Here is a 27,265-nt window from a genome sequence, read left to right on the forward strand (position 1 = left end):
GATTTCCAAAATGCAAGCCCATGAGATGGTCAGGCTTTTGCCTAGTAGTTATTGCAAATGCTCCAGCAAGAAGATAGAGAGAGCGTAATAATTCCGTTGTACTTGTTACAGATATTGTAAGGTCTGTGTAAAAAAAATTAATAAAAAAAAGGAAAAGGAGGAAGTGTACAAGATGTTAAAACGTGGTGTACAAAGTAAACTTTTCTACATTCGTTTTCTGATATACTGTAAAAATATCAGATCACATCTTTAAAAACACCTTTAAACATAATACTGAATAACACTCTACAGTTAAATTATAATCAAGTAGCTTACATATGCTTTAGTATGTACACATCCACCCTTACAATATTTTCATTAACAGAGAGATGGTTGAAAAGGTGGAGCATTTCAAATACCTTGGCGCTACGTCGGACAATCATCTAAACTTCAATCAGCATACTCTAGTCTAGCCATCTGCAAATGTTTTCATAGACTTAACAGTTATCCGTAAACTACTGCATTTCTTTAAAGCAAGTCTTGAGCTTGTACACTTAGGTGGCCTTTAATTTCTTTATTAAATTATCTGCAGGTACAGTTTAAAAAAAGTATGCTACAAGTAGACATTCAATGCAATTACGTACTGTTCTTTTTCATGAGAGTCGTGTGCCAAAAAAACAGATGTTGCTGCTTTGAAAGGACTGAAACAGCATGGTTTCTGCCCTAAACACCGCAGAGCTCTAAAAGCCACACGCAACACAGATCAGCGTTTAATGCAGACAGAAGCACCAACTCACATCCTTCACATCTAGTAGCTCCACATCATACAAGCATTTTGAGTGCATGGTTTAAATAATGTTTTAATCTTCTTTCTAGCTAGGTTTAGTCAATACATTTAAAGAAATTAATTAAGTGGTTTCCAGACTTCTCAGTACGTGCACATAGCGTGAGAGTGCTGCTATAAATCACCAATCTATGACCACATCCTCTTCACTGCAAACCAAAGCCTCTTTTATGCATGCAAATCAGCATATGGAGAGAAAACAGAAGCGGCGATGTTTGCTAGTGTTTTCTAATGGAGTTATATTTTTTCTAGGCTTTTACATATACGTAACATTTGGAACATGTTAACAAGTTTTTGTTTGATTATTGCATCCGCACAATGGCACAATTGACTTCCTCCGAAAGTTATGTTAAATTACACACCTGGATATATTCACTTACTTAATTAAACTATGGCAGACTTCTTGTTAACCTGCTATGTAGTGGACTTTGGTGTTAGACTGAAACAAGATGATTCAGAAAAACTAATTTAATGTGACAGTTTGGCATGAAAGCAAAAAGAGGTTTCTGAATATCTAAAGATTTATTAAGAATCAATCAATCATACACATTAGAAATCATATAAATTAGTATCATAAAATGTAAAACAAATATATATATACCTAAATACAAATACACCACTGAAAAAGATATTTCAAAATCAGTTGGGAGATGTTTGATCATACTACTGGACGAACTCAGTTCAGTTGTGAATCAGTTTGGTAGAGCTGTTTGAGGTTAAATGTAACCTTTAGCCTTCACACAAAAATCATCTAGTAGCTCAGGGCAAAATGAATGAATCAGCAGCAGGTTTTGTTCCTCTGACTTCAGGAATATCTTTAGTTGATGGGTCAGGACAGACACAGTACAGTTGCCACTTCATCATGTTCCTGCAGGAAAAGCAAAAGTGTTTGATTTTCAGTGTTTTTAGTTTGTTGCTATGCAGTTGCTAGGGTGGCTTGCAGGCCCAAATCAAAAAAGCTAAATGAATGAGTTCACTCACAATGTACTCATCCTCATGTTGTTTTAAACACATATGACTTTCTTTTGAGAAACACAAGTTAAACAACCATTCAAAAGTTTAGGGTTGGTGTTGATGTTTTTGAAAGAAGCCTCTTATGCTCATTATGGCTGTAATTATTCTATAAAACCAATAGACAACTCTAATATTGTGAAACATTATTTAAAAAAAAAATTCAGTTATTTTATTAAAATCTAATATAAGTGTTTAATAGAACTATAGCAGTCATTACTCCAGTCTTCATTGTCACATTATCCTTCCGAAATCATTCCAATATACCGGTACTGATTTGGTGCTCAAGAAACATTTCTTATTATCAATGTTAAAAACAGTTGGGTGCTTAATTTTTTTGTCAGAACCATGAACAATAATAATACGTATAGAAATCTTTGATAAATAAAAAGTTGAAAGTAAAAAAAATTGTACCATTATCTTTACTATTGTTTTTGATTAACTCAATGCATCTTTGCTGCATTAAAGTATTAAAAAAGACCTTATATCTTTGAACAGCAGTGTATTTTAAGATATGCTTCAACTATTTTGTCTATATAATGAAAGTCACTGGGGTCCAAGACAACATTGGACCTCACTGACTTTCATTTTAAGAAAGAAAGAAATGATGACAGAATTGCCATTTTAGGGTGAACTCTCCTTTTAAGCATGAGTGATATTAAGTTAATAAACATTTTAAAAAACCCTCCATTGTGTACAATAGATATTATACAAGTGCTTACATGCAGTTATGTTACTTGCCTGTTTTGTGGGTGCTGGTGTCACAGAGGGATTGTTGCTCTTGGAGGGCCAGAGTCTGGTTAACAAACCTCAGCATACCTGACAGAGAGTCTAGATCTGGTTCTTCTGGTTGCTCTTGGTCCAGCATGTATGTGAGTGGATTAAAGGACATGTCTGTAGTGGAGGTGGCCTCATGGGTGCTCAGACCCTGCCAGGTCTGGTCTGGGGAGGGGGGCAGCAGCATTGCAGCCTGTACACTGGCTTTCAAACTGTCTGAAAGCTCCACAGATGTGTCAGAGAAGGTGTTCTGCCAGGAGGAGATGCTGGAACGTGCTGAAGTGTTTTTGTGAGAGGGGGACGGGGAGCCGTGAAGAATAGAGTCTTTGAGAGGAGGAGAGGGGGGTGGAGGAGTGCTGGGTTTGTGACGAAGTGTGATGTTGTGTATTTCTGTGGCCCTTTCGAAGCTGGAGAGCTTTGCTTGAAGACGGGTGATCTCTGACTCCTAAGAAAACACAGTACAAGGAGTTAGGGAAAAAGTGTCACAAAAAAGTGATAATTAAAAATCATACATTAGCTTTGTTCCACAACCTAGTGAGATGTCTACCTAGACAGTTTATTTATTAATTTATATATGTAAAAAAAGGGTATACAGTTGGCTTTTAGGGTTGGCTTTTAAGGCAAATGTATGCTTACGATTCAAAGATTGATTATTATTTACTATAAAGTACTCAGTCCATTTCTCCTGATGTGTTAAAATAGATCCTTTTTAAGTCTCAAAATGAGAGTAAATTCTTCCATACCATATTTCTACATGTTCGTTGTTCACACTTCAAGACATAATGGTCATTTTGAATTTATTACTTTTATAGAAATATTTAGTTTGGCTGTTAAAATTATTATTATTTTTTTTAAATATGGCCAATCAGATTCAAGTGTGAACTGGAGTAAGCTTTAAGTAGTGTAGTGTTTGCATGAATGATTATTATATATGTTTTATTTTTTAAAGTTATATTTACAGGCTTTTATTACTTTTTTTGATAGAACAGTAAAGGGCAGACAGGAAAGTATTGGGTGAAGAGACAGGGATGGGATCGGCAAAGGACCTTGAGATGGGAATCAAGCTCTGGTCGCCATGAGCACAGCTGCACTATATATTGGCATACTAAACACAAGGCTATCACAGCGGACAATGATTATTATATTTTTATAAAATTATTAAAATATTTTTTATTATTTTCATAAATACTGTTTATTTTAACAAATATTATAATAGTAATTTCATTTTGTTAACTTTTTATTAAATAAGAAAAATAAAACAAAAATACAAAATTATTAATAAATTATATATTATATTATCAATTAAATGTATAATTATATTATTATTATTATAAAAATGTATTACAAAATTGTTCTCAAATACTTATAAATGTTATTTTACAAACAAACATTAAAATAGTAATATGCATCATTTTAAATATTTATATATTATTATTATTATTACTACCGGTAGTCATTATAAATTACAAAAATTTGCTCATTACATGCAGCCCTACAAACAAGCACAGTGAAAACAAACAAAACTATTTACTATACTACACTATTTAATAAAAATAATAATAATAAAAAAAATTAGATTAGACTGTAATCCAAATTGTACAGCCATACTGCTGCTTGTACATGGCACTTTTCCTCACAGTATAACTCTAGAAATGAACCGTTTTATATGTAAAATATTGGACTTGTCATCAGTCCAAAATGATGGGATAGGTTCCAGCATCTATTGGGCAAGCAGTTTTGGAGAATGTATGGATGTTTGATGCAAACGTAATATGGAACTGTTGTATGTAGTGGTTTTGTAAGACACCATCCAGTGAGTCATGCACCTTGATAAGCAGGGTCTCATTAGCATTCTGTAGGAGCTGTTCTTTGCTGTGAAGCTCAGCGTGTAGGCGAGCAGAGGTAGATCTAGCCTCTTCAAGCTGATCTCTGGCCTGTTGCAGCCGCTGGCTCAGCTGCTCCTGAGAGTTACGCAAGCTGCTGGAAATCTGATCGGACACCTTCAGCAGCTGCCCACGCGTCTGCTGGAGAGCTGAAAGCTGGGAGGCAGAGAGAGAGGGTCAGACCCAGCAAACCAGCTCAACTGTCCCATGACAAATTTTCTGTTTCTCCAAACCTCTTTGTGGTGCTCCTCTCTCTGCTGCTCAAGCTCCTGCTGCAGGGAAGTAATGGTGGCCTGGAGTCTGACTTCAGCCTGTGTAGAGTGCTTCTCCATCACAGACATCTCTTCTCGCAGTTTATGAACTTCTTTCTCCTACAGAAAAACAACAAACAGGTTAAGGACCATCAGGCCCTGAGAAAACTCCAGAATCTGAGAGATAGCTCATTAAAAGGTACCTTTCACTGATCTGCTCAACAATGCACTGACGTGCTACTAAGCTAAAGACTGATGTTACACCATACATGTTATCAAAGTTTAAATCATAGGCGTGAGATTATGGAATTTTCTGTATAAATCTCTTCATTTTCTCATCTAGTCACACATCCAACTGAGTGCACACCATACCCATAACACACATTGATAACTGCTAAATTCAGTTTATTAAAATAACTTGTTTTACCTGTTGTTACATGCAAACCAATAACCAGGCAATGCAAGAAACCTGTGTTTACAAACCTATGTTTTAAATCACTTGTCTTGAGCTCTATTATTGTTTGTGCATTATTCCATTGTTTATTCCAATTAATTTAAATCAATTTGGCGCACCACTGAAAACATTAGCTCATCAGACCTTAGCGTTTTATATCTTGTTATTAGTATTCTTATTATTTTTTTAATGGAAATGCTGAATGAACAGCAATGTATCCTCTCATGTTTTAGGTTTGTACAACTACATCACTAAAGGAGAAGTCCTTTAGCTGTATGAGGATGTACTTTAGAATACAAAGAAAATTTCTAAAGAAATTTTTTTGATGAGTTAACATGATCACAAATTGGTTTAAGCATAATTGTTTTAAGAATGTGCATGTAAACACTCACTGAGACCCTAAAGCATGCAGTGAACATAAGCACACAACTGTGAAGTTTAAAGCTGCAGACATTTCACCTTCTGAAGTGCCTGCTGGGTGACTTCATTCATCTGTCTATTCAGAGATTCACAGTGTGTATGTGCTTCCTGTAGCTCCTGCACAGTCTTCTGGAGCTGCTCACGATACACACGCAGCTGCTGGCCATGTTCAAGAGCATCCTGACACACGCACAGACACACAATATAGGTTGAGACTAAACAATGCAATTAAAAGGCTTAGGCCTGGTTTCATAGACAGGGCTTACCCTAAACCAGGATTAGGCCATAGTTCAATTAGGACATTTAAGTAATTTTTATAAACATGCCTTAGAAAAAAACATTACTGGTGTGCATCTTGAGACAAAACAAAGGCACTGATATATTTTAAGATCAATCAGTACAAGTTTCTTTCATTTGAAACAACTCAGACTTGCATTTTAGTCTAGGACTAGGCTTAAGCCTTGTCTGTGAAACCGGGGGTTAGTCTTTTTTTTTGTGTGCAATTTTCTGATCATACAGCAAGCATGCATACTTGCATAAGATTATGTTGAGCTCTAAGACTGATAAAATTATTGTTTGTCAGAATGACATGGCACCCATGATAAAATGAAAAAAGGAAATAAGTCTAACAATGGCCTTTGAAGATAAGTGTTACACAACCTGTTGTGGATTAATTCCTGTTTAGTAAGAGTTTATCGTTGTAACACTGTTACTTTCTGCTTGTAATGTACAACCCGAATTCCGGAAAAGTTGGGACGTTTTTTAAATTTGAATAAAATGAAAACTAAAAGACTTTCAAAATCACATGAGCCAATATTTTATTCACAATAGAACATAGATAACATAGCAAATGTTTAAACTGAGAAAGTTTACAATTTTATGCACAAAATGAGCTCATTTCAATTTTGATTTCTGCTACAGGTCTCAAAATAGTTGGGACGGGGCATGTTTACCATGGTGTAGCATCTCCTTTTCTTTTCAAAACAGTTTGAAGACGTCTGGGCATTGAGGCTATGAGTTTTTGGAGTTTTGCTGTTGGAATTTGGTCCCATTCTTGCCTTATATAGATTTCCAGCTGCTGAAGAGTTTGTGGTCGTCTTTGACGTATTTTTCGTTTAATGATGCGCCAAATGTTCTCTATAGGTGAAAGATCTGGACTGCAGGCAGGCCAGGTTAGCACCCGGACTCTTCTACGACGAAGCCATGCTGTTGTTATAGCTGCAGTATGTGGTTTTGCATTGTCCTGCTGAAATAAACAAGGCCTTCTCTGAAATAGACGTTGTTTGGAGGGAAGCATATGTTGCTCTAAAACCTTTATATACCTTTCAGCATTCACAGAGCCTTCCAAAACATGCAAGCTGCCCATACCGTATGCACTTATGCACCCCCATACCATCAGAGATGCTGGCTTTTGAACTGAACGCTGATAACACGCTGGAAGGTCTCCCTCCTCTTTAGCCCGGAGGACACGTCGTCCGTGATTTCCAACAAGAATGTCAAATTTGGACTCGTCTGACCATAAAACACTATTCCACTTTGAAATAGTCCATTTTAAATGAGCCTTGGCCCACAGGACACGACGGCGCTTCTGGACCATGTTCACATATGGCTTCCTTTTTGCATGATAGAGCTTTAGTTGGCATCTGCTGATGGCACGGCGGATTGTGTTTACCGACAGTGGTTTCTGAAAGTATTCCTGGGCCCATTTAGTAATGTCATTGACACAATCATGCCGATGAGTGATGCAGTGTCGTCTGAGAGCCCGAAGACCACGGGCATCCAATAAAGGTCTCCGGCCTTGTCCCTTACGCACAGAGATTTCTCCAGTTTCTCTGAATCTTTTGATGATGTTATGCACTGTAGATGATGAGATTTGCAAAGCCTTTGCAATTTGACGTTGAGGAACATTGTTTTTAAAGTTTTCCACAATTTTTTTATGCAGTCTTTCACAGATTGGAGAGCCTCTGTCCATCTTTACTTCTGAGAGACTCTGCTTCTTAGACAAAGCTTTTATAGCTAATCATGTTACAGACCTGATATCAATTAACTTAATCAATCACTAGATGTTCTCCCAGCTGAATCTTTTCAAAACTGCTTGCTTTTTTAGCCATTTGTTGCCCCCGTGCCAACTTTTTTGAGACCTGTAGCAGGCATTAAATTTTAAATGAGCTAATTAAGTGGATAAAAGTGTAAAATTTCTCAGTTTAAACATTTGCTACGTTATCTATGTTCTATTGTGAATAAAATATTAGCTCATGTGATTTGAAATTCCTTTAGTTTTCATTTTATTAAAATTTAAAAAACGTCCCAACTTTTCCGGAATTCGGGTAGTAATTTATTAATCAAATTTTCAGAGGGTTGCTCAGAGTTTTATTATGATTTTCGGGTGAAAATGGACCTGGGCATGCTTTTGACGCTTGGCAGCGTGTCACCGCTTGTCACTCCCGAATACTTGAAAATGGGCAAAAAGGCGGGAGCTGGTTGTTGAAACCACACCCACCTAGCTAGACCACGGTGACAGCAGCGGCAATCCACCTGTCACTCAAGTTACCACGCCCTTAATTATGCAAAACTTTAAGGCTTAATATAATTTAAACGGCTGAGTGTCACCCCCTCACAGTTGTCATGAAAGGCAAAATTAGCTATGTAGACCATAACCTCTTTTGCCAGGCTGTAAACATGTTTTTTTTCTGCTGTAAATTGGGCATTTTAACATGGGGAGTCTGTGCCTCTAGCGGTTTTGGACACTTCCGTGTAGGCTTCACGACAGAGAGCGGGAGGTGGCCATTTGGCTCAAACGTGTCATACCCTCTCCAGGTCCTCCTTAACCTGAATCTGTGACTTCAGCATCTCCATCCTCTCCATCAAGAACTGCATCTGCCCACGAGACATCATAAGTCAAATTGTCCATTAACAAACTCATCTGTGACATGGTCACTCTCAAGGACTCACCTGCTGGTCCTTCTCTCTAAGCTCTTTCTGGCTCTTCTCCAGAGCTCCCTGTAAATACTCCACATTCTTTTCCATCTCCAGCTTATGCTCTTTAATGGCCACGTCCAGCTGTCCCAACTCAAGAGAGAACACAATGCTTTAGAAGAGTTGAGACATGGAGATAATGGAGATCTTGTTTATGTTTATGTGTGGTACCAGCTGCGCTCTCTGCTGTAGCTCCCCCTGTCTTTCTTTCAGGGCACTGTCCAGATCCAGCACCTCATGATTCCTCTCCTCCAGCTCCCTCTGACTCTCTCTGTAAAACACATCCAATGAGAAACTCATTATTTATTCATTTAACCATTTATTTTTGGTTTGCATTAGATTTTGAATAGATTTTAACAAGGCTAAAGATATTTGCAACTTAAAATACTTATTTCCCATCCTATAAAAAGAGAACTATAAATATAAAATAATTTGTTTAACCATCCTGTGTGGCTTGAATGGGTATTTATTTGATACAGTCTGATGGGGAGACTGGTCATTATATTGTCAATTGCATTTGATGCAGAAATGACACACTTAATTTTTAACTGGTGACCAGCTACGTCACAATACGAAAAGTACAGATCTACACGTGCATGAGGTTTTGAATTTGTTCAATGAGGTACAAAACAAATAATTTAGCAAATCTGTTACAAACCAATATTAACAGATGCCACAATCCACTGCTAATGTTATTAAATGTGACTGAGTATCCTTTCCGCTCTGTTTTGAGTCCAGTGTGCAACATTGGGAACATTGCATACTACAGCTCACAAACACATGATGAAAAAGTACATGAACATAGAGAATCATATATGGTGCGAGTTGTGTGGATATGTTCTATGATTATCACTTTTTGTCAAAAAGGTATATTTATGAAGAAATCTTTTGATTGTTGTAGTTGTGTAATAACCAATAGTTGTGTAGCTGGGTAAATGTGGTGCATTTCAACAAAATTAATCTTCATGCTTACAAATTCTGTTATGAAGCACTACAGTGGCTTGACTGAATATGTTTGAGGTGTGGTGAAATTGTGAATGTGCTTGTTTTGACCATGATTAGATCAAACTGACAACATTCTGAAGAATGGAACGATTGCTTGAGTTGTAGCCAGTACTGAATTTTGGGGTCAGAAAATTTGTAATGTTTTTGAAGGTCTCTTATGCTATTAAGTCTTTTCTTATGAAGTCTCTGGGGCTTTTGATTGACAATGAGGAATATTGTTACACTTTAGAATAACTCTATAGTGTCATTTATTCCTGTGATAGCAAAGCTGAAGTTTTAGAAGCCATCACTCCAGGCTTCAGTGTCACATGACCCTTCAGAAGTCATGCTGCTTAATATTTTCGTGAAAACTCTGAACATGTTTTTCAGGATATTTTGATGAATAGACCGTTCAAAAGAACAACATTTATTTGAAATAGAAATCTTTTGTAACATTTTATGCATTTTTACTATCATTTTTCAATTTAATGCATCGCTAAATAAAAGTATTCAATTATTGAATTATTGACCCTAAACTTGTAAATGTAACTAAGTATATATAACAATTTTTTTTAAATCTATAAATCCCATAGACTACTGGAACACATATTGATCAATATATGGACAGTCATTGTACAAAAAAAAAGAAATTGTACATTTAATCTAAATCAATTAATTTATCACATTATAATACATAACACATTACTAAAAGAAAAAACAATAAATATAAGTTATAATGGCTCATATTTATAATCAAAATAATAGATTTAGACAATTATTATATTAGAGCAGCATAATTTGGTTTGTATTTTCAAAGTGCATATACTATATTTATACATAAATATACCAAAAACCTTTATGAAATGTCGGAAACTTGGGTTTAGGATATAAAAAGAAAATGGAATGACTTCACAGGTCTCTGCTAAGACATCCACCATTAATGTCAATCAAGAAGAACTAGAGAAAAACCAGGATGCAATATTTACAACAAAATATTTATCCTTTCTTGCATCCCATATAAAAATGGTTTTCTAAAAACACAAAATGTGTTTTTGAGGTCTTTACAGATCCATCATAATCTCTTTCAGTGGCATATAAACAACACAACGTCCTCAGCCAAACATGAGTGAGGATGTTAGAAACCTCAGTAATTCTGCATATCCAATGATGGAAGGACTGCTGTGGCTTCCCAGCAGTCAGAGCAAGGTGGTGGGGCAGCTCACCTGAGCTCAGCAGCTATTTTATCGATTGTTGCTTGCTGTTGGCCTGAAGTCAGCTGTGTCCGCTGCAGCAAGTCTCTGAGCTCCTGCAGGTGGTCCAGGGTATCTGCAAGCTCTCCACGCACCTCCTGCAACTGTCCCTCCAGCAACTGAGCCCGCTGCAGTGAGTTTCTCCTGTCCATCTCACTGCGATGGAGCTTCTCTTCAAGGTCCACAACTGAGACACAAAGACAAAAAAACATAAGAATATTACTAAAATTAAAATGATTCATCACATCTTCCTCAGAGTTGTAGACTAGACTGTACTAGACTATGAGTGTCTCCTTGTGAAGTTCAAGACACCTTTGAGTGAGCTTTTCTTAAAATTAGGTTTGCAAACCCTAATGAGTGTCTGTTGATAATTCTTAAATTCTCACTTTTTAAGAGGCTTAGGTTTAAGTACAACTCAGACATTTATGCCCATTATAAATTTGTTGGTGGTCACTGGAGCTGTATACCAATTTCACTCTTCTTATCCAGCAGGCCTTTGGTCTCCTTGAGTGACTCCTCCATCTGATTAAGCTGAGATGCTTTTGTGTTGCTGTCTCTCCTCAAACGCAGCAGTTCCAGCTCCATGTCTGACAGCTCCACTCGACACTTACTCATCTCTGAACTCAGCTGCCTGAAAAACACACAGCTTAACATTACTATCTTTTATTAATGTCCAGTTGTTGTTTGGATGTGACTATAGGTAAAAGATAACTGACCTTAAAAGAAATGACAGAAAATCAAGATATGAAAATCCTAGCATTTATGTGAACAGCCACTATGTGAAGCACTTTCTTCCTCAGCTAAAATAATTTGCTGTTGCAGTATATATAGAGATAAAGTTTAGCGGGAGTGGCTAGGGACACAAAGGCTTTGAAACTAAAAAACAGTCATAAGATCCTCTAAAGGGAAAGCCTCAGGACAAGTCTCATAAAAAAGGTCAGTGTTACAGCTATGTAAACTGAAGCCAACAAACATTTTCTAGTAATTTCTTCAGTCATATGCTTTCACACTTGCATAAAAAACACTATGCTTGTATTATACATTTATTTTTTAGTAATTATGTTTTATATTTTTGAAAATAGAATAGGGGCAATGGTCTGAAAATACATACCGTATTTTCCGGACTATAAGTCGCACTTTTTTTCATAGTTTGGCTGGTCCTGCGACTTATAGTCAGGTGCGACTTATCAAAATTAATTTGACATGAACCGAGAGAAATGAACCAAGAGAAATGAACCAATAGAAAACATTGCCGTCTCCAGCCGTGAGAGGACGCTCTATGCTGCTCAGTGCTCCTGTAGTCTACAGTCGTGGCCAAAAGTTTTGAGAATTACATAAATATTAGTTTTCAAAAAGTTTGCTACTAAACTACTTTTCAGATCTTTGTTTCAGTTGTTTGTGTGATATACTGAAATATAATTACAAGCACTTCATACGTTTCAAAGGCTTTTATCGACAATTACATGACATTTATGCAAAGAGTCAGTATTTGCAGTGTTGGCCCTTCTTTTTCAGGACCTCTGCAATTCGACTGGGCATGCTCTCAATCAACTTCTGGGCCAAATCCTGACTGATAGCAACCCATTCTTTCATAATCACTTCTTGGAGTTTGTCAGAATTAGTGGGTTTTTGTTTGTCCACCCGCCTCTTGAGGATTGACCACAAGTTCTCAATGGGATTAAGATCTGGGGAGTTTCCAGGCCATGGACCCAAAATTTCAACATTCTGGTCCACGAGCCACTTAGTTATCACTTTTGCCTTATGGCACGGTGCTCCATCGTGCTGGAAAACGCATTGTTCTTCACCAAACTGTTGTTGGATTGTTGGAAGAAGTTGCTGTTGGAGGGTGTTTTGGTACCATTCTTTATTCATGGCTGTGTTTTTGGGCAGAATTGTGAGTGAGCACACTCCCTTGGATGAGAAGCAACCCCACACATGAATGGTGTCAGGATGCTTTACTGTTGGCATGACACAGGACTGATGGTAGCGCTCACCTTTTCTTCTCCGGACAAGCCTTTTTCCAGATGCCCCAAACAATCGGAAAGGGGCTTCATCAGAGAATATGACTTTGCCCCAGTCCTCAGCAGTCCATTCACTATACTTTCTGCAGAAGATCAATCTGTCCTCATGTTTTTTTTTGGAGAGAAGTGGCTTCTTTGCTGCCCTTCTTGACACCAGGCCATCTTCCAAAAGTCTTCGCCTCACTGTGCGTGCAGATGCGCTCACACCTGCTTGCTGCCATTCCTGAGCAAGCTCTGCACTGGTGGCACTCCGATCCCGCAGCTGAATCCTCTTTAGGAGACGATCCTGGCGCTTGCTGGACTTTCTTGGATGCCCTGAAGCCTTCTTTACAAGAATTGAACCTCTTTCCAGTTCTTGATGATCCTATAAATTGTTGATTTAGGTGCAATCTTAGTAGCCACAACATCCTTGCCTGTAAAGCCATTTTTATGCAATGCAATGATGGCTGCACGCGTTTCTTTGCAGGTCACCATGGTTAACAATGGAAGAACAATGATTTCAAGCATCACCCTCCTTTTAACATGTCAAGTCTGCCATTCTAACCCAATCAGCCTGACATAATGATCTCCAGCCTTGTGCTCGTCAACATTCTCACCTGAGTTAACAAGACGATTACTGAAATGATCTCAGCAGGTCCTTTAATGACAGCAATGAAATGCAGTGGAATGTTTTCTTGGGGATTAAGTTAATTTTCATGGCAAAGAAGGACTATGCAATTCATCTGATCACTCTTCATAACATTCTGGAGTATATGCAAATTACTATTATAAAAACTTAAGCAGAAACTTTTCCAATTTCCAATATTTATGTAATTCTCAAAACTTTTGGCCACGACTGTACATTGAAGACATAGAGCGCCCTCTCGCGGCTGTAGACGGTAATGTTTTCTCTTGGTTCTTGGTTCTAAATAAATGCGACTTATAGTCCAGTCCGACTTATATATGTTTTTTTCCTCATCATGACATATTTTTGGACTGATGCGACTTATACTCAGGTGCGACTTATAGTCCGAAAAATACGGTACTCGGTTTCTTTTTTCCATCGTTATACAGACCTGGGCTGCATTCCCCAAAAGCATCGTAAACTTAAGTATGTCGTAGATCCATTGAAACCACTGGTTGAAACCACTATGATCAACTTAGGCTTACAATGCTTTTGGGAAACACAGCCCTGAAAAACACTCAAATTAAATTTCATACTTTTCCATGCTGCGTAGAAACCCATAAACCAGTTTTGGGTTTTCTATTTGCAGTGGTACACAAAAATGACTGCTAAAGAAATATTCTTTCAATACAAAAGGTAAATTAAGGAACTGAAATGCCAGGTGGTCTCACGTTATGGAGCCAGAGAGCTCTGCGGCCTGCCTCTCCTTCTTCTGCACCTCCTGAGTGGCCTCTTCCACCTCTCTCTCCCTTTTCCTCAGAGCCTGAGATAAGGCAGTGCGCTCCTTCTCCAAATCTTGCTCTAACTTGGACACCTGTGAGCGATCAGTAGATATTATCCCACTATCGTCAAAGATTTGTTTATTTTCTTAATGCAGTAAAGTCATTACATTTTTGCTTTTTTCCTAACTTTATTTAAATTAAACTGAGCCATGGCCCGTACATTTGCAACAGGGTGAATAATAGGATAATAAGTTGACATGCACTTGCTATTCAGTAAGTATTAAAGGGTTAGTTCGCCCAAATATTAAAATTATGTCATTAATAACTCACCCTCATGTCGATCTTCGGAACACAGTTTAAGATATTTTAGATTTAGTCCGAGAGCTTTCTGCCCCTCCATTGAAACGCGTCCGATTCGAGAACCGAGGGGCTGATGATACTGCGCATGTGTTGTGTGATTCAGCATGAAGCAGACTGACACACAGCGTGTCTGAACCAAACTGATTATTTTGATGATTGATTCTGAACTGATTCTGTGCTAATGTTATGAGCGCGGGTAAACCGAAGGCTTGAATCATTACTTCGAGCACAAAAGAACCTGTGAACCGTTTTCTTCAACCGGTTTATTTAATCGAACCGTCCGAAAGAACTACTGGTAATCCGAAAACCGATGCAACCGGATCTTGACTCGAGAACGAGTCAATCTTTTGTTCGGTATCTGGCTCGGCTCTCTGTTCATCTTCAGTTCTCTCTTCACAGCAGTTCAATCAGTGTACTGTTCGAGTAAATGAATTACTCCGGGATATTGGTTTATTTTAACTTAGAGGGAGTGTCAGCCACATTAAAAAAGTTAACAGCTTAAGTAATTTGTGGATTAATGCTTATTGGAGACGCGAACCATTTCAAACGATTCAGTTCGATTTGGTGAACTGGTTCAAGAAGATCCGGTTACATCGAGTGATTTGTTCACGATCCGGATATCACTACACTGCAGTGAACATGCTAAGAACTGACCCGGAAGAGAAGACAATGCTGAATAAAGTCGTAGTTTTAGCTATTTTTGGACCAAAATGTATTTTCGATGCTTCCAAATATTCTAACTGACCCTCTGATGTCACATGGACTACTTTGATTATGTTTTTATTACCTTTCTGAACATGGACAGTAGACCGTACACACAATTTCAATGGAGGGACAGAAAGCTCTCGGACTAAATCTAAAATATCTTAAACTGTGTTCCGAAGATGAACGGAGGTCTTACAGGTTTGGAACGACATGAGGGTGAGTCATTAATGGCATAATTTTAATATTTGGGTGAACAATCCCTTTAACTATCAGTAGAATGTTTGAAAAATAAGTGTGATATTCTAATTAGTGATAGTTCATGTAGTTGCAAAGTTACTTCTAAAGCTTTTATAGAATGTGTAAAGTGGACCATCAAAATTACATGACTAAATATTCAATAGTGAAAAAGTTATTGTATTAAAAATATATATATATATATTATAGATATAGATTATTTGAAGTAACCAATAAATATTTTAAAACGAGACCAGAAACATGCTTTAATAAAGAAAATGGGGTCAACTCCCTTTGGAGGTTCAGTACAAAGGTTTTTTTTACTGGATAAAAGCTTGTTTTATGCTGGAGCAGAACAACCCTTAGGCACAACTATACATATCTTCAAAAACATGAATGACTCTTTTATTTATTGATCAGGTATTAACAAGGATGACATTTAAAAATAATACTAATCAGGATAATGATACTGAATATGCAAAAATTATCAGACCGGAATGATATATGATACAGAGTTTGATCAGTTACTCATATCAGAATTGATTCTATAGTTTTGTGTTATGTTTCTTATAATAAAAAGTGCCTGCTTGTCAGAATATATGCAATTGATTTTTGTTTTTTGTGATTTTTGTTTTTTACGTGAAGCCTAACAATGTGACCTTAATGTGAAGTTTTTTTGATAGTGATATAAGGTGAGCTTTAGGATATTACAAACAATTATCATATAGCTTAATTTTGCATGACGCAAGCATACCCAGACATGTGTATAGTCATGGGTCTTGTTCAAATAAAAAAAAAGAAAGAGGTAGCACAGACCACAGCATGTACCTGACCCATTTAAATTCTACACAGAATGCTGAATTTAAAGCTCAGACTGCCTAAGCAATATAAACAACATTGATGAGTAGACTAGTTAATGCTGGGGCCATGCATAACCATTACTAAAAATTACTAACCATTACTGCAATAGCAATTTCACATTAAATCTAAAAATCTAAAGGGAGATGTAAACGAGAGCGACAAACACAGGTCTGTGCAGAAATCAAACGATTAAGATGCTCCACAGATAACCAGACAAAGTCTTTTGATCCCCACATTAAGTGTGGAAGAATTTTATTTTTAATGAAGTTCCAGAATGCATCAGTAAAAACTTGGTCCTTTGTTCACTTCATTTTACAGTGGATTAGAATACAAACAAAGCACAATTCAACATGGGACTTTCAGAAAGATTGAAACTAAAAGACGATGATGTGCAGACTATATTGGATTCTACAGTAATGTCGCACCACACAAGTGTGTGTAACTGTGGTCACTATTGCCTTGCCTGTTATTACAGATCATTTGATATATACTGTATATATGTAGTATTGATTATTATGGAGTATTTATGGGTTTTTAACCTAAATGACAGCAGCGTCTATCTATGAAAGATGAAATGTATCAAAATTCACTAATATTTCCTGGTTTTCCAGAGCCATGGGAACCCTGCTGTGTGTACCTGGCTCTGCAGCTGACTCTGGCTTTCCTCCAGCTGTGCAATGCGTAATGTGCTCTCCTGCAACATGGTGTGCTGGTTCTGGATAGAGTGCTGAAGCTGCAGGTTCTCCTCACTGGAGCTCTGATAAGCCACACATTTCCTCTTCAGCTCTTCCTGCAGCTGTGACAGCTGATAAAAATGCTACACTGAGTGATACATTAGCCAACAGGATTTTTTAACTGTTATTCAACTAATGTTCCCCCAGGAAGAGGAAGTGACTGACCTCACTGTTCTTCAGCTCCAGTTGTCTATCATGATGTTTCTTTACCTCCTCCATCTGCTGGAGGTAATGACTCAGCTCCTCTTTACAGGAGGACAGTTCAGTCTGCAGGTTCCTAACCTAGAAAGAAACAAAGCAGAAATGACAACCTAACCAATTATGGTGCGATAAATCTCATGAGTTTTAGTTCTATATCTCAACAGCTGCATAATAATCAGCGTATGCACTTGTTGGCTACAATACTTTCAGCTTTGAGGACTGAATGATGGTTAGGTCATTTTAAATTTCAACACTGACAGGTTCTGTTGATAAAAATGTAGCTTTGTAATGTTACAGCAGAAATAAGGAAATATATTTGAATATCGTTTTGGAAAATGGGGGTGTTTGAGACAAAAAGGATGAGAACCACTGCTATAGACAAAGCAATACAATGCCATACTCTCCTGTTCTGTTCACAGTGCTGAGTAGACAAAGTAAAAAAAACAGTTAGTCAGTCTCACCACTGAAGCAGAGTCAGCAGCTTGCTCTTCAACATTTCTAAGTGCCTCTTCACTGCATTTAGATTTTGCCTCGAAATCCTGTCCAAGGAATGAAGACATATTCAGAGAGAGATTTACACAAGCCCACATCATTCACAGTTAATGCGTCTCAGTGCAGTCCAAAAGTCTGAGTAAAGTAAAAAATTTTATGAATTTAATAATTAAATTCCTGTGGCTCATTGGTAGAGCATTGCATTAGCAGCGCAAAAGGTCATGGGTTCAATTCCCAGGGAACACACATACTGAAAAAAAGCGCGCTGTAAGTCGCTTTGGATAAAAGCGTCTGCTAAAGGCATTAAATGTAAATGTAATAAAAATTACTTTTTTTTCATTACAAACTAATTTAAAGTGCTTCAATGGAGATCATGTCTACACATGATCAATATCACAAATTTAATTTGATTACTGACCAATCAAGTCAAATTTCCTCTTAATTTAAAGGTAGGGTGGGCCAGTGGTTTTCAAACCCTGGGTTGAGAATGAAAAATGAAACTTTTATAATGAAAAAAAAAAAAACAAACAACAAAAAGAAAGTACTCTGCAGCCGCCTAACAGCAGACTCCAATGCATATTTGCACTAGAGAGCATCAAAGATTTATATTTAAGTGTTTTTGTATCATTGAACATTTTAGCCAATCAAAAGACATATCTGTTGATTTGTGGAACACAATTAGCCTAGAAATCTAGACGCACCCTAGCGGCAGCAAAATGTATTTCGCAGCCTAGAGTACAGTCTAGCAACTCTCAATACACCTTCTACCTTAACTCTTGGAGTTAAGTTTCTCTTTAAGAAAAGAGCAAAGAATGGCACTTAAGTCATTTTTAAAAAAGGAAGGTGTGTTTGGAGTTTTGCCGACTGGATACGGAAAAAGTTCAACCTTCTTCGTTGCTCTGATTGGTTGTAGCGCTATCCTATTGCGTGCAGAGGGATTTTGAGAGACAGCCGTTTATCCCGCCCCTCGGAGTAAGCCTCGTCTATGGAGAGTTTCCAGACTAAACATCTTGATGTAAGTCTGGCTGGCCAGGCTAGAACACATTGGCCAATCAGAAGTGTTTCAGTTCCACATATTGCTCAAAACAATGGAGTTTTTTTGGTTCAGTTCAGACTCTGGAGTTCTAAAAGCTTGCAAATCACCTCATTAAAACGTTGTCCATCTCTTTATTTTTGGAAAATGTTAGAATTTTACATCTGTTCTGTAAAGGAATCTTTTTATTTTCCCATTCTGGCTTAGCTTGCTAGTACAATAGTCACGCCTCAAACTCTTGCTATTGGCTGAACAAAGGTAGGCAAATAAGGCACATAGAACAACATATCAATGCATTCGGAACAATTCAGATTCAGATTTTTTTTATGTATTCTCAGACTATGGAAACCCACTGTATTCATGGAATGAGTATGCAGCGAGATCTGACCTCAGTGAGCTTATCTACAACAGCCTGTAGAAGATCAGCTCTCTGCTGTGACTGCTGATTCTCTGTGTGAAGATCAGTCATATTTTGTTCTAGTTCCTCAAGTTCAGTCTGTTTCTGAGCCAGAGACAACTGTAGCTGAAACACACACACAGTTTTAACTTTTTTTTTTTTTTTACACAAGTGCAATAAAATTACTACCACACAAATGCATACATACCACCTCAATTCTATCCTCCAGTTCTTTGCATTTGTGTGACTGTGTCGTTTTGACTTTCTCTACAGTCTGCTGATACTCCCTCTGTTTCTTGTTCAAGACCGACTGGTAGTGCTGAATACTGCTAGCCTTTTCCTAATTTAACACAGAAACTGAGTATAGATTTGCTGTTTTATCTTGAAATCATTACTTGCTTTGTATGTATACGTTACCAGAAGGTCTTGTTCAAGCTGACTGGTCTTCATTACAGCCTGTGAATAAGCAGCACTCTTCTCCTGCAGCTGTTTCTCCAGGACAGTCACACGCAAACTCTTCTTTTTTAGCTAATAAACAGAACATTGCTCAGTTAGATTAATACACTTCTAGAAAATTCAAAACAATAGGTTATTGGAGGGGAATACTTGAAAGGTAAACTATTGTTTAAATTTCTCTCAAACGTCTCATGTTCACAAAGGCTGCGTTTATTTGATTAAAGTTACAGTAAAAGCAGTAATACTGTGAACTATTATAAAAAATTTAAAAAAAGAACAAAGAAAAAAAAAAAAGGTTTTCGTATATACTTTTTAGTGTATCCCCGTTTTATTCTGTCTGGCATTTTGTTCATCTATATACAAGTGTTCCCTTATGTTTTTTGAGCAGTATATTATACATCTATCTATATATTTGTTTGTGTGTGTGTGTGTACACACATTTATATATGTATATAATAAGTACTAATAATATAATTCTTTAAATTTCAGTAATTTCAATTTTAGTAAGCTATTTTCCTTTGTAACGTTAATATTTTTTTCTAAAATGCTTCAATAATTCATAAGATTATTATGTAATATAATTCACATTTAATCCATTTCATGCATCCTTACTGAATTTGGCATAAAATCAAGTTGTGTTCGTATTTTGATTTCATGGAGACTTTTAACATACTCGTCCCAAACATTTGAACGGTAGTACATGCCATTGCATAAGTTAAATTGGTTAATATTTAATGAATAATGAAATACTTTCTGCACAGTCAAATGTTAGAAAAACAGATTACAGATTACATTACATAATTTTTTATTATAAATTAATTACAAGACTTAACTATATTATCAAGCAGAAGTTCCCAAAAGCAGTGCCTAAACATACAAACAAACTTTTTTTTTCACTGCTTCAAGTTCACATTTTTAACATGCAGCCAGCAAAGACAATTAAATACAAAAAAAATGTCATGGTACCCCACAAAACTACAGTGACACTGTTCTGGTACAGGAAACACTGATTTGAAGGGTCACAAACCTCTTTCTCTAAGGAGGTGGCCTGTGTAGCCTTGTCCAGTAGCTGGTTGTGGACCTGCCGGTAGTGAGAGGATCTCTCTGTGATGGAGGTCTGCAGTGAGGAAATCTCCTCCTGGGCTCTAGTCAGTCTCTCTTGTAGGCCCTGTGCGGCACTGGCATGCCGGGTCTTCTCTCTCTCAACCATCTGAAGCACCGCCAACAGTTTCTGATAACGTTCACCTATATGAAAAGGGGGAAAGATTAAAGTAACAGTATGTCCAGTAAAATAATACAAAATACAAAAAAATGCATGAATAAATGAAAGTGGACAGTCTTGGGAAGGCAGCAGTACCCTGTGCTGAGAGTTATAAGCTCACCAGGTTTGTGTTTGAGAGATTCAGTGGTGCTTGTGTAAGACAAGTCAGGCAGCAAGCAAGGGTTCACACACAGTGCCCCCTCCCGATTCTGAAACACAAGTCATTCCACAATCATAAAGAGAACTGTTTTTGCAAATAAAACAAAAATCAGTAAGGTCAAATTATGTTTTAGACTCCATAACTTTCAATGTCTGAAATTATTTCCAATATCTTGTTTTTTGATTCACAGAATAAAACAGTCATACAGGTTTGGGACTTCATGAGGGTAAGGCCAGTTCACACCTAGAATTATAACTATAACAATACAGTTTTGACAAAGCAGAAAAGAGCAGAAGAGAGTGTACACCACATCTACAACCATAAAAACACAGAGGACTGGTGGAATCACTTTCAGAATCCATTCTGCTTTAAAGTGCTCAAGCATAGTGACATATAACACTATCATCTGTTGGTGTAGAGACAAATATATCTATCACTACAGTTATCGTTCTTGGTGTAAACAGGCCTTAAATGAGGACAGACCTTTCATTTTTAGGTGAATTATCCCTTTAAACATGCAAAATGTAATCACTTTCATGTAGAGTGTGTGTGTGTGTGTGTGTGTGTGTGTGTGTGTGTGTGTGTGTGTGTGTGTGTGTGTGTGTGTGTGTGTGTGTGTTTAATGAGCACCTCTCTCAGATGTAGCAAGTCCAATATGCTCTCTAGGCTGGTCAGCTCGGCTCTGTCCTGTTCTTTCTCTCTGTGGGCATGAGCCACCCTCTGCTCCTGACATGCCGTGAGGAGCCGCAGGTCCTCGTTCTCTTTCCTCAGCCCTGCCATCTGCTGCAGCTGAGACTCTTTCTCCGCTAGCTCCCTCTGTAGCTGTTTCAGCTGATCTGAGAGCTGCTGAACCTGAGACTGCAGCTGCACATGCTCAGTGGACAAAGACTCAGAGCGGCTGTTAACCTCCTTCAGCTCACTGATCAGAAAACAAACAGCAGTAACTAGCATGAGCAGTTTACCTTTTCCAAACAATACCTTATCCAACTGGTCAAATCATCAGTTCGTTTACTGATTAACATATTAGATGAAATGCGTATAAGTTGCGATGAAATCAATGGAATTTTCATTTTCACTTGCACAGTGTCCCCTCAGATTTCTGAGATAATTGGATTTAAAATGCAGCTTCCAAAGGACAAAAAAAGCCAAACCCAAATAATATTTTTTTAATATTTGATACGATCACACCGGTGTGATTAGATCGTTCAGTGCGTCACAGCATCAGCTGCTAAATTCAAATGTGTTCGCTGGCTGGTGCTGAGCCAGAGACAGACGTGTTTGTACAGCGCTGCAAGATAACCAATCACACATGATTTCACTGAAACACGTTGTTTTGCTCACATCGGAAACAACAAAGTCAAGTCACCTTTATTTATATAGTGCTTTAAACAAAATACATTGCGTCAAAGCAACTGAACAACATTCATTAGGAAAACAGTGTGTCAATAATGCAAAATGACAGTTAAAGGCAGTTCATCATTGAATTCAGTGATGTTATCTCAGTTTAGTTTAAATGGTGTCTGTGCAATCAAAAGTGCAGATGTGCGTACGAATGTAAGATATTCATTTCACAGTGTAAACAGCCTCAGTAATTTTAATGGGAGTTTTTGAGAGTGCCTGAACTCTGGCTAGACTGAATGAAAATATTCTTTGATAATGTAAATGTTCTTAAATGTCCTAAATGTGTTCTAATTAGTAACTTAAAATATTGTTATTAAATTCACATTAAATACAAAGTCAGTCATATTAAAAAATATTTTATGGCATGCCAACCATATCTGGTACTTAAATAAAAAGTCAGGGTTTTATGTGTAGTTAACAGATTACACTATTAGTCTACTTTGCCCATCACCATTTACTTACCAATTAACAATCTATAAAAGGTGCAAAGCGTGTTTACTTTCACATATTTGAGAGTCAAAATGTTCCTGATATAGTTAGTACGTTTGGAATTGTTTTGAAAAAAAGGAAAAAAATCATAAATGCATGACACCCCTGTCAGAACCCCAAAGTTAGTACAAAACAAGATCTGGATTTTATTCAGCAAATATGATGCAGAGTGGTATTATGATTTGTTTGTACTCACTTTCCCTTTTAAATCTACTATATATAATTGTGACTTAAAATTTCATAATCATTAAAATACTGAAATAATGATCTAAGTAGTTTGGGTCAGTGTTGTCAAATAACGTTACCATTCAAAGGTTTAGGGTCAGTAAGAGTTTTGTTCAGCAAAGACGCATTAAATTGTTAAAAAGTGACAGTAAAGACATTTCTAATGTTACAAAAGATTTTTGTTTCAGAAAGATGTTTAAATGTTCTAACTTTCTATGCATCAAATAATGTTAAAAAATCTATTATTTTGACATTATATTAACCATCATTGATGAATGATCTTTACATCTCCACAACCAAAATCAGCATATAATTTATATCAGTATATAACATGGTCTCTTACCAGATGTTGTGACGTAGACCATCCTTCTCTCTCTCCAGCTCAGCACACTTCCTCTCCAGCTCCTCTCTCTCCCTGTCACACTCCATCAGGCTGACTTTCAGCTGGCCCTCATTCTCCAACACCTTCAGCAAATACAGGATATGCATGATACATACAGCAGGAAAAGAAGTCATTACTGAATGATTTCTATGTCAGTTTAAGATTCCTATGTTATATTACCTTCCTGAGTTTTTCAGAAACATCCTCTTTGTATTCTTTAAAGGTCACTGTGAGCTTCTCTGCATTTCGAAGTGCTTGGTTTCTTTGCTGCTCAGCACTTAGAAGGAAACATTTTCCCAGAATTTAAGTTGTGGGCTTTCAGGAATTACAAAAAGACTTCTTGTAAATGTGAGATAGTTCCAGCTTTAAGTGATTACTGTTCCCAGGATAAATTAGTCTAATGTTTTCATTAATGTATTTAAACTGTACCGTTTTCCCAGACGTGTTCTTTCAGCTAACTCAGCTTTAAGAACTCTCAGCTCATCTCTGAGCTTCTCCACCAGCCGGTTATTCTGCATCACTGTCTGTTCACTTTCTTCCAACTTCTGCTCTGCAGCCCTGAAGTAACAAGAACATGCTGCTCCAGATATCTGCCAGAAAAGAATCTGATTTTTCAAGGAGGATGTAAGTGATAGAGAAGATGAACCTACTCTAAAGCTTTGGTTTGGGTTTCTAGTTCTGCCTCAAGACCCAGAATCTGCTCCTTCATGTGAGACACACTGGAGGTCCTGGCTCCCAAAGTGGATCCCAACAGACGCATCTATACAAACAAACATCAAATGACAATATAACCAGAGAGATTTCAATTTTCATTTGATGGCAACTTAAGGTGCCAGAGTGTTTTTAAAACATTTTGCTAAGCTGTTTGTATGGTGTACAAAAAAGTAAAGTAGATTTTGTTAAAAACGAACTAGTTCTTCACAAACAGTCTTCACATAGTGGCTGTATTTATGCAACTGGCCCTAGGCGAGTCATCTGAATCATTTAATCAACAACAAAAAATTATGAAACAGATCAATGATTTGTTAAAAAGATCATCAACACAAAATAAAGTGTTGTACATGAAATCAACTTCAGAACTTTTCTCATGAATGTGCCAAGGACTGCTTGGGTGGATGTTCAGATTCTATTTTTTAGTAAACAAAAATTATAACTACTGCCTGTTTCCAACACAGAATAAACATATGGCTTCAGAAGACTGGGAATACAGAGTCCAAATTGTATGGATTACGTCTATAATACTTTTTATATTTATACTTAAATTGCAGTTTCAAAGAACCAGTCCTCATTCACTTTCATTTTTAAAGAACACTGGCCAGGATATTCTCCTTTTGTGATCTATAGAGTAACAATGTAAAGGATGACACATTTTTATTTTTTACCTGCAATTTGTTAAAATCTCTTATGCAAAGTATAAATGTAATAGTGATGCTTGATTTATTAAACACCAGATTAAAACAAATGATGTTCAATTAGTACAACATGCTATCAATACATTGTAAAAATAAACACAAGTAATCACAAGGTTGGGGTCAGTAAGAAATGCTGTAAGAATTTGGAGTCAGTAAGAAAAAACTTTTATTCAGCGTGAAAGATTACTTCTTTTTTTTTACGTGTCAGTATACAAATTTATAATGTTACAAAAGATTTTTATTTTAAATAAATCCTGTATAAAATGTATGAGGGTTAAATTATATACATACTATATAGAATATATAATAATAATTTTAAAAATAAGCAGTGCAATTTTTTTTCAATATTGATAAAAAGAAATGTTTCCTACCACAAAGATTTCTGATGGATCATGACACCGAAGACTGGAGTAATAAATTATGCTTATTTTAAAATATATTAAAATGGTTCTTTTAAATTGTAATAATATTTCACAATATTAAAAAAACTAATCTTCCCCAAGTTTTTGAACAGAAGCATCTTAAATAACTCAGCTGGAACCCAACACACACCATAACAAGTTGCTATGTGAGGAGCATTACCTTGGACTTTGAGCTGACTAACTCAAGCTGAGAAGCTTCTATGTCACTGATGAGCTGCCTGTTCTCCATGGCCAGAGAAGTGTTTTCCTGCCTGATGGTGTTAAGCTTCCTCCGGAGTACAGACATCTCGGTCTCCATGTCTCTGTCTGACTACAAATGAACACAAAAAACACAGCTCAAATAACGCAAAAACCTTTCAAATTGGTGGGTTTTGGGGGTCTATTTTACAAAGAACAAGAAGGTAAAAGGCAGCAACACTTTAGTTAATTTATTTGCTATATCTTTACAGCATCTTACCCTGCAGTCACTAATGGATACACATGCACACGGCCTCTGCTCAGGGTGTGAATATGCTCCTCTTCGTTGACCAGGATCAGGACTCTGAAGGTCTTCTAAAGTAAGACGACCTGGGAATCCATCCACAGCACTATTGTTATTATCCTCACCAGTGATATCATTTCCTGATTGACTGAAATGAGTGCCAGAAAACATTTTTTTCAATTATGAAATGCAAATAATACAAGAAATGCCATAATGCTTAGCTACTGTATAATATCATAGTAGTTATTTACAAAAATTACCGAAACAAACAACAACATTTAAAATGACATGGGCCAAAGAGCCATTTCTAAGAAAACCTAAGAAGGGACACAAAACTGCATCTTGAATCATATCTGAAAATCGATCATCAAGTAAAACCAACAATGCATTTCAGCAATCCTCAACTAAAGATGTTCTAAAATGGCTCACCTCAGTTGTTCCCCCAGTGACTGCAGGTTTTTCTCTGTTAATCGCAGCTGATTTCTCAAGGAAACAACATCGTCTACCAGCCTCTTGTTGTCTTTGAACATTAGTGATTGTTATGAAGAGCCCTGCAAATAAAGATTATGTTCGTTAAATAGAGTTGGCTAAAAACTAACATTTAACTCACACCATAGTTCTTGCTTTAAACACTTTAAAATTTTAATTTACAGCGTTGTCTATTTATGGTTATGAGTAATGAGTTATCATACCTAACGTTACCTTACACTCAAGTAATTTGGCTTCATTTCATGTATTCAACAGGTTGTCAAGGAACAAACGTCAACTCTATCACAATTTTTTAGCTCTCCGCTGCTTTTCGGTGGGTAATTGACGAGATATTTCTATACTGGTGAATATCTGCTCATCAGCATATTCAAAACTGCAGTTTTGTGCAGAAAACGCCTGTTTTGTTGTTTTCAGTTAGCCTAGCATTCACTGCATTGAGATCTAAACAAAACGCGCTGCCGTCGCCGCTTCAGTTGATTGGCTGAGACGGAAAAACCGTCCTCAACAGTCGTGACGTAATACTGACGCGCCAGGGCCGCGAATGACAGCGCGAATATTACAGCGCTAAAGTTTAACTGTTTTATGTTTTCGTTATATTTTTATTTACATTGTACTGTATGATGGTTAAAATAGCTGTTACTTGTAATCTGTACAGATTACTACTTGTAATCTGTAACCTATTCCATTCACAAAGTAACCTACCCAGCACTGAAAATGCATTGAAGTAAATATATATATGCAAAACACATTAGTAGGGCCATAGACAGATGCCTTTTCAATTATTTCTGTAATTTTAACCCAAATAATATATATATTTTTAAAAGCATTCAAAAA

The 27,265-nt window shown here is 36.9% G+C and overlaps 1 protein-coding gene across 3 annotated transcripts; it reads right to left on the reverse strand.

The window, feature by feature from the left end:
* Positions 1 to 2,552: 2,552 nt before the first annotated feature.
* Positions 2,553 to 26,946, reverse strand: ccdc18 (coiled-coil domain containing 18). 3 transcript variants are annotated; one of them, XM_059502209.1, is made up of 27 exons: positions 26,645 to 26,946; positions 26,372 to 26,493; positions 25,919 to 26,090; positions 25,622 to 25,771; positions 24,278 to 24,387; positions 24,057 to 24,185; positions 23,808 to 23,904; positions 23,589 to 23,710; positions 21,761 to 22,049; positions 21,092 to 21,179; positions 20,737 to 20,954; positions 19,671 to 19,781; positions 19,462 to 19,593; positions 19,245 to 19,379; positions 17,793 to 17,870; positions 17,296 to 17,412; positions 17,034 to 17,201; positions 14,186 to 14,328; positions 11,297 to 11,460; positions 10,803 to 11,016; positions 8,767 to 8,866; positions 8,572 to 8,688; positions 8,428 to 8,496; positions 5,659 to 5,799; positions 4,728 to 4,865; positions 4,438 to 4,650; positions 2,553 to 3,056 (listed from the first exon to the last, which is right to left on the reverse strand). In XM_059502209.1, the coding sequence occupies exons 2-27, from the start codon at positions 26,470 to 26,472 to the stop codon at positions 2,568 to 2,570; spliced, it is 4,005 nt and encodes a 1,334-aa protein (XP_059358192.1). In that variant the 5' UTR covers positions 26,473 to 26,493; positions 26,645 to 26,946; the 3' UTR covers positions 2,553 to 2,567. The 3 variants fall into 3 exon arrangements, with proteins under 3 accessions (XP_059358192.1, XP_059358191.1, XP_059358193.1); XM_059502208.1 differs by having other exon boundaries at positions 26,635 to 26,946; XM_059502210.1 differs by lacking the exon at positions 26,645 to 26,946 and having other exon boundaries at positions 25,919 to 26,028.
* Positions 26,947 to 27,265: the final 319 nt, after the last annotated feature.

This window comes from Carassius carassius, chromosome 20 (assembly GCF_963082965.1).
Source record: "Carassius carassius chromosome 20, fCarCar2.1, whole genome shotgun sequence".
Taxonomy (NCBI): Eukaryota; Metazoa; Chordata; class Actinopteri; order Cypriniformes; family Cyprinidae; genus Carassius; species Carassius carassius.